The sequence below is a fragment of the Microtus ochrogaster genome, chromosome 15 (assembly GCF_000317375.1).
Source record: "Microtus ochrogaster isolate Prairie Vole_2 chromosome 15, MicOch1.0, whole genome shotgun sequence".
NCBI classification, from domain to species: Eukaryota; Metazoa; Chordata; class Mammalia; order Rodentia; family Cricetidae; genus Microtus; species Microtus ochrogaster.
Genome location: NC_022017.1, coordinates 10,910,648 through 10,917,639, shown reverse-complemented (window position 1 = coordinate 10,917,639; position 6,992 = coordinate 10,910,648). Strand labels below are relative to the sequence as shown.

The window sequence follows — 6,992 nt, the reverse complement described above, 5'->3', positions numbered from 1 at the left end:
CTCCCAGAGATCCACCTGCCCCTGCTTCCCGAGTGCTGGGATTAAAGGCGTGCGCCACCACCGCCCGGCTCTAGAATTTCTTTAAAAGCGCTGTAAATCCCTGAGTTGACTTGGTTAGCTGAGGCCTCCTCTACTGTCTGAGTCTTTTTTTTTTCTTTCTTTTATGAGACAGGGTTTCTCTGTGTAGTCCTGGCTGTCCTGGAACTCACTCTGTAGGCCAGGCTGGCCTCAAACTCACAGAGATCTGCTTGCTACTGCCTTCCAAGTGCTGGGATGAAAAGCATGGGCTAACCACCACTTGGCTACTGTTTCAATTTTAACATCACTGAGAGGCAATATAGGCTCCTGTCTGGGGTTTTGACTGCTGAACCTGATTGCTGGTCCTAAGTGAGTGGGTGGGGTCTACCCACCTGCAGGGCTCCCTGGAGGGGCTTTCCTGGAAGTCAACTTTCCAATACCACTTTGTCCCTTAAAAGTGGTTAGTGTATTCCTCTGGACAGAGTATGATGGGAGGCTTCAAGTTTTCGTTCAAATCCTAAATTCTTCCTTCCCCCAGAGAGCTGGTGATTGCTGAGTTCGGCTCTTTTCTGGCCAGTGTAGGGATAGATACCAAAAAGCTTCACCCCAACTACCATGCATTTGGCAGGTGGAACGTGTGTCACACCCACTGCTGCAGCAACAGTACCAGCTGCATCGGGAACGCCTGCTGCAATGCTGCCAGCAACGCCCCGTGGAGCAGGTCCTCTACCACGGCACATCGGAGTCTGCAGTGCTTGACATCTGTGCCCACGGTTTCAACCGCAGCTTTTGTGGCCGAAACGGTAAGGCCTGTGCAGGGCAGGGACACGGGCCATGCTGACTCTGCTGACCCTTACCTTACTGGCTCACCTGTCTTGTCCTGTAGGCACACTCTACGGACAGGGCGTGTACTTCGCCAAGCGTGCCTCCATGTCGGTACTGGATCGCTACTCACCTCCCAACAGTGAAGGCCACAAGGCCGTGTTTGTGGCACGGGTGCTGACCGGTGACTATGGACAGGGCTCCCGCGGTCTGAAGGCGCCTCCTTTGAGGGCCTCTGATCAGGTCCTTCGCTACGACAGCGCCGTGGACTGCCTCCAACAACCCAATATCTTTGTCATCTTTCACGACACTCAAGCTCTGCCTACTCATCTAATCACCTGCAAGAACGTACTCCGGAGTACCCCCTGATAACTCCCTTGGTCTCCTGAATCTCTTTCGTGGACATTTGACCTAAGAAGCTAGCGTCTGGTTCCCTAAGCGACAGAGCTTCCCCTGGGGGATGTTCTTGCCTCTGACTGGAAAGCCAAGATTACTGTGGACTAGGGAGGGCAGACCTAACCGGTTCCTTGGCCTGCACGACCGCCAGGGGTCAGCAGAACACGGCAGGAGGGTGCACTGCCAGGCACGCCCGTCTTGATTGGACCGCGCCCTAGTCCAGCTCTGTTTTTGAATAAACCTGTACTTGAAAACCAGTTAGATATAAAGACTGGCTGGAACTCCGAATCCGACCTCTGTTTGGGGCGTGGGGGCCACCCACGTGCTAGGGGCCAGGTCAGCTGTTCACGGAGGGGTGGGGGCGGCGGTGGGCCCTGGACCTAGGCGTTTGGACGCGGTGCACTCCTACGACCTCACGCTCGCTAGCAGCATCTTGCTCTCCTCGCGCACCGTCCGCCAAGGTGTGCGCACTTGGTGGGTTCCGCGTGATCTAATCATATCGTGGGCTCTGGTTCTGCCATCCCCCGGACCAGGACTCCTGGCACGTAGCCGGGTCACGCGTAAAACGTTTGCTAGCTCTCGGAGGTGCCCAGGCAGCGCAGCTCTCGGTGGGACCGGGGCGGGGCTCTGGGTACGCCCCGCCTGCGCTGCCTCCGCGGTTCTCCTGGCCCCAGGAGTCTGGCTGCAGCGGCTGAGAGGAGGCAAGCGGAACCACCAGAAGCGTAGAACTGGGAGGGTATGGAGAGGCTCGAGATGTCCGGGAGTTTGGGGAGCGGGTGAGGGGAGTGGAATGGTCTCAGACCACCCGGAACTAGGTGCTGCCTCGCAGCCCCTCTCGCTCTATGCAGAGAACAACATCTCCCTGGGATCAGGAAATTGCGGAACTGGACGGGAGGTGCTTGAGTGTGGGTAGAAAATGCAGCGGTGAAGGCAGGCTCAGCTGGGGGCTGGAGCAGAGGCAACCCACCAAGGGGCCCCGCGGTGGAGCGGGATTGGGAGAGGCACTAGCTCGAGGACGGTTGACTCTTTCCCAGCCCTTGGCCCGAGGGCGGAGGCACAGAGCCCACATTGTGCCCCCACGCTACGCCACCCCCGCTGAGACAGAGCCCCATTCACCTCTTCGCACGCCAGTGCTCTTGGGGCAAGGAGCTGGGGAGTGTGCACGCGTGGGTATGCGTGCGCTTTGGCTGTTCCTACAGTAAGCTGGTGGTGGGTTGCTAGAGCGGCTGCTGGGCTCCACCGGGCCTTGCCGCATCCGAGTTCCCGCAACCCACGCCGCTGCGGCTCCAGCTATTTATAGGCCCTTGCTGCAGAGATCACATCGATAGAGGTGGGACTGTGCGGACTGGAGGTGGGGTTGAGTAATGGGGAATCCTAACGGCTGAGGCTGGAGGTAGAAGGTAGTGATCGCGGACTGGGGTGGGGGTCCTTTTCTGAAGAGTGGGACATTAGGGACACAGGCAGTGTTTGTTGATTGCCAGTCTATAGGAGGATCAGAGGAGAGGGAATCCAAGATTGAAACACAGGGGTAGCTCTAGTTATCACAGTGACAGGGTCCTATCAATGTACTTGATGGTACTGCCCTCTTCCCCTCCGGTTTGACAGGTGGAGGGTGGAGTCAGTGTCCTGTGTTGGGAATGGGGAGGGGAATAATCAGCGTTTGGGTAGCTAAGAGACAGGAATGATGGCCAGTGTGCGAGCTGGAGGAGGTGAGGATAGATGGTATTTGGGGAGAGCTTGTCAATTCTGGGCTGAGCACCAGAGGGTCAGCGTATGAGTAAGATAGGGCCTAGGAGGAGTTTGGTGTCAATGTTTAGGTTAAGGAGGCGGTGGGTCGATGTATCAACTTCCCCCGCAGGTGAGATTGTAAATCCCTCTGACTCTTCCTCCAGGAGGCCATGTCAGGGGAGGACTCCGAGGTACGGCCGGTGGCAGTGCCTGAAGGTAGTTCCAATGGAAGCAGTGGCTCACCCAGCCCCGGGGACACACTGCCCTGGAACCTTGGGAAAACACAGCGAAGCCGGCGAAGTGGAGGTGGTTCTGTGGGCAATGGGAGCGTCTTGGATCCTGCAGAGCGGGCAGTCATCCGCATCGCAGGTAATGGGGAAGGGTCTGGTCCGTTCGCCCTCATTAGCACAGGTATTGAGCGTGTTATATGTGCTGCGTGTAGATCGATGTTGGCCTGGGTGAGAGGCAGGGGACAGTCAGCTATGAGGGCAGGCTTATCCTGTCCTGGCACGGACAGGCAGCATAGCTCCACCTGCTGGCTCTACGTGGGTAGCTGCAAAAGGTTGGAGGTCTTGAGGTCTGGCTTCCTGCTGCAGCTGCTCATCTGTGATCTCAGGGAAAAGGGTCAGGATGCCCATTTCCAGTGGGAATAATTTCTTGGGCTCTTACGGTCAAACTGCTTCTCCTAGTCTTGACTGTCATCTTAGGGTTGGGAACATTGCCGCATAAAAGCAGAAGAGGTTGGATCTGCGAGAGTCCTAGAACTAAGACCTGGGGGTCCAGCTGTGCATTTCCAGAGCTGGCCAGACTGAGGATGGCAAAGGCCTTGGTGAAAGGCACTATGGGAAGCAGCGGGCAGTTGGAGGGTAGTTAGCTGGAAGTCAGCCCGTTCCTTTGGGAAATGGGTCACCTAAGGCTGGAGGCCATTGGGTGGGATGTCCTGGGAAAGGGAGTGCTGACCCCATTCCACCAGCAGGGCCCCCTAGGGGACGATGAGCCCTTTGAAATGCAGAAAGGGACCTTGCTGGAGGTGGTAAAGGTCAGGTGCTGAGTGTGGAGGTGGTGCAGCATCCAGGAACGTGGTTGGTGGAAACAGAGCAGCAGCTTGTGGAGATGGGGAGGAACAGATAATGGACATGCTCCCCACCCTGCCTCGAGGACTATTCGTGCGTGATCCACACGCGCGTGTGCACACACACACACACACACATACACACACACTGCCATAAGGAGTTTATAAAAGGGGTTATTTTCCCATGAATACCCTTCTCCACCTCAGACCCTTAAAGGACAGGTATATAGGTAGAGATGGGGGACCCTAGCAGCCCCTTTTGCTGATTGGCTGGTTTCTGTGTTCATGTCCTTCATGCTGTAGCCAGTCCCACCTCTTACCGTCTTTCGCTTCTCTGGTAATTTTCTAAGGACTGATTTCTAGAAGCAGAACTTCTGTTCGTGGTGTGTGCAGTGTTTAAGGTTTCTAGGAACAGTGCAGTGTCCGTTGGAAAAGGAGGGTGTGTCGATGCTGGGGGACAGGTCTGTGTCAGACGGATGGATAGAAGGGAACTTTTTTTTTTTAACTACTAAGGTATTTTCTTTTGTAAATTGTGTACTCTGTTTCTCATATGTGAGACCGTTTCCTGTGTCCTAAGGGCTTCTTAAATTTCGGAGATGTCAACTCTATCTCCACTGTTACGGCGGAGGAGAGTTGTGACCGCGAAAAGAGGGAGTCAGGCAGGAAGGCCCTCACCCAGGTGGCTAGGTGAAGTTGTCAGAAGCTAAGGAGTTGGAGAAGTCGCGGCTGACCTAGGGAAATGGCCACCTTAGGGCTGACTTCTGGGTGAGGAGGGCTAGCCTGTCAGTCCGCCGCATCTGGTTCCTGAGTGGGCAGGAAGTGTTTGCAACTGGATCTGTGTGAGATCAAGGCTCGGATTCCCGCGAAGGGGAGCCGGGCAGCGGGTACAGCTACCGGTCAGGTCCCCGGCTGGCCGGCCCCGCCCCGCCCGTGGGGCATCCTGGGTGCGGGGCGGGGCGGGGGAGGCCTCTTTAAGCCGTGCGCGCGGAGGCGGCGGGGGCAGAGCGGCTGCCAGGGCTGGCCTTGCGCAGCGGCCCGTTGCGTTCTGCTCCCGCCGGCATGGCCGATCTGCTGACATCTGGCCCACCACCCGACGAACAGGACTTCATCCAGGCCTACGAGGAGGTGCGGGAGAAGTACAAAGGTATGGAGCCTCTGGCCCCTGTTCCTCCCTCCGAGCGCGCGGGCCCCTTTTAGGTCAGGTTAGTCAGCCTGACAGCCGACCGTGTCCCCAGCTGCTGTCCCCAACCGTTGTCCCAACAGAGTCCAATCAGTCGCCGCAAGTTTCAACAGCCTCGTTCACCCCCTGTAGCCTTTGGGGCCCAGGGAAGGGATGGATGCGCTCCACTGAACCCCCGCGTCTATGACCTTAATAGGACATCTCGAGGCACGGGTGGGTGGGGTGGGCCCTGGTGGGGGCGGGTGTGCGGGTGTGCGGGTGTGTGTGTGTCTATGAAGCCGGGCTTGTCAGGGTCCGGCAGTCTAAACCAGTGTCCGGTGTCTTTGGCCAACAGACACGTGGGTCAAGGCTACGCCATCCCCTGCCTCCCCTCTGAGGCAACTGCCTTTGTGGGGTGGGGGTGGCTGCTGTTGTCTGGCAGTGAATGGCATAGCTACTGCCTCTCCTCACCACCCCAAACTGGCCAGGACTGAGCCACACCCTCCCTTGGAAGGGAACTCCATTGCACCCTGACTTTGTCCCCTGGAAATAGCCCCTTCTTCTTGTCTAGAGGGACTTTACAGTGTCCTACCAGCTCAATCGGTGGCTTTGGCAGTCCTTACCTGCTCCATGCCCTCCTGGAGCCTCGGACCTGCTCCGAGACTGTCAGCCACTCAAGGCCCACATGTCTGGCTCTGAGCTGGGGTCTTTAAGTTCTGGGTCCCTCTGTACCTCCCAGCTCTCCAAGACTTAGCGGTCTGGGTATGTGCCCTGGAAAGGTTCATATGGAGGCCCCAGGCAGAGCCTAGCAAAGCAGGTTCCAGCTCCACATGGCTGGTTTTTCTGGCTCTGCCCCCAAGGGCAGCTCAGGGAGAGAAGTCCTGCCTCTGCTTTGCCTGGAACCTGTGGTGCCACTCCAGCCCACACCTCACCCAGGCAGGGTAGGTTTCACAGTGCTGTGGGCACAGTGGGTGTGTTGTGTGGGCATCTGCTAGTTCTGTGGTTGGCCAGTTTGCACATGTGGTTCGGGTGGTGAGGTTCCTTGGACACAGGAGGCTCTTGAGCCTGACCACTGGACCCCTAGAGAATCATTGGGAGTACCGGCCTGATGTTCAACCAGATGCAGGGCAAGGAAATAGCAATCTACCCCGGGCCACAACCTTCCTGGCAACCCCGAGGGCAGTACTGTGTAAACGAGTATTGATTATATAGAGTAGCGCCCTTTGTCTGGTTGGGTTGCTGGGCAATAGGGTCGGTTGCCAAAGCCTGTGTAAGCATCCCACTAAAGCTGTCCTGACCTCTTCTTCCTGAGGTGGGGGTTTCCTGCTCATCCAGGAGTGTACTGACCGGTCCCCCGAGGTTCCTGGGACCGAGCTCTGTGGCCTTCCCTAGCTTAGTTCCACTGGCGGCAGAGTTCCTATTGGGCTCACTGGGCGGTACTGGCCCCTCGTCTGTCTTCTGGCCTGGCCTTGGCTGGTGAGAAGACAGTGGGCACAGGCATGCTGCCTAGGGTGGAATTGTCACGTGACAGTGCAGCTGCCTATGCATGTGTGTCTCACCAGCCTCAAAGTAGCTGAGTGGCTAAGCAGGATAGCAGGTGCTGGGGGCTCCTGGAGCGGTGACTGAGGAACAAGAATGTTTCTGAGGCTCGCCAAGACACCAGAGTCTCCTTGACTCTGACTCATGCGGGGGATAGTTGAGGGCTGGATCTCTCTCTCTCTCTCTCTCTCTCTCTCTCTCTCTCTCTCTCTCTCCAAGACAGGGTTTCTCCGTAGCTTTGGAGCATGTCCTGGAACT

General features: G+C 57.2%; 2 protein-coding genes across 8 annotated transcripts in view; both read left to right on the top strand.

The window, feature by feature from the left end:
- Parp10 (poly(ADP-ribose) polymerase family member 10) overlaps positions 1 to 1,607 on the top strand; it is a 13,862-nt gene extending 12,255 nt beyond the window's left edge. The window contains exons 10-11 of the mRNA XM_005354097.3: positions 647 to 821; positions 905 to 1,607. Coding sequence (XP_005354154.1) covers positions 647 to 821; positions 905 to 1,209 — 480 coding nt within the window. The 3' untranslated portion in view covers positions 1,210 to 1,607. The remainder of the gene's footprint in view (positions 1 to 646; positions 822 to 904) is intronic.
- Positions 1,608 to 1,862: 255 nt separating this feature from the next.
- Plec (plectin) overlaps positions 1,863 to 6,992 on the top strand; it is a 61,791-nt gene continuing 56,661 nt past the window's right edge. For 3 of the 7 annotated variants that reach the window (XM_005354094.3, XM_013348751.2, XM_013348750.2), the window contains exon 1: positions 5,037 to 5,180. In XM_005354094.3, coding sequence (XP_005354151.1) covers positions 5,096 to 5,180 — 85 coding nt within the window. In that variant the 5' untranslated portion in view covers positions 5,037 to 5,095. Of the gene's footprint in view, positions 1,973 to 2,076; positions 2,567 to 2,610; positions 2,637 to 3,128; positions 3,334 to 5,036; positions 5,181 to 6,992 lie in introns of those variants that run through there. The other 4 variants (XM_013348749.2, XM_013348746.2, XM_026782527.1 and 1 more) reach the window with 3 other exon arrangements.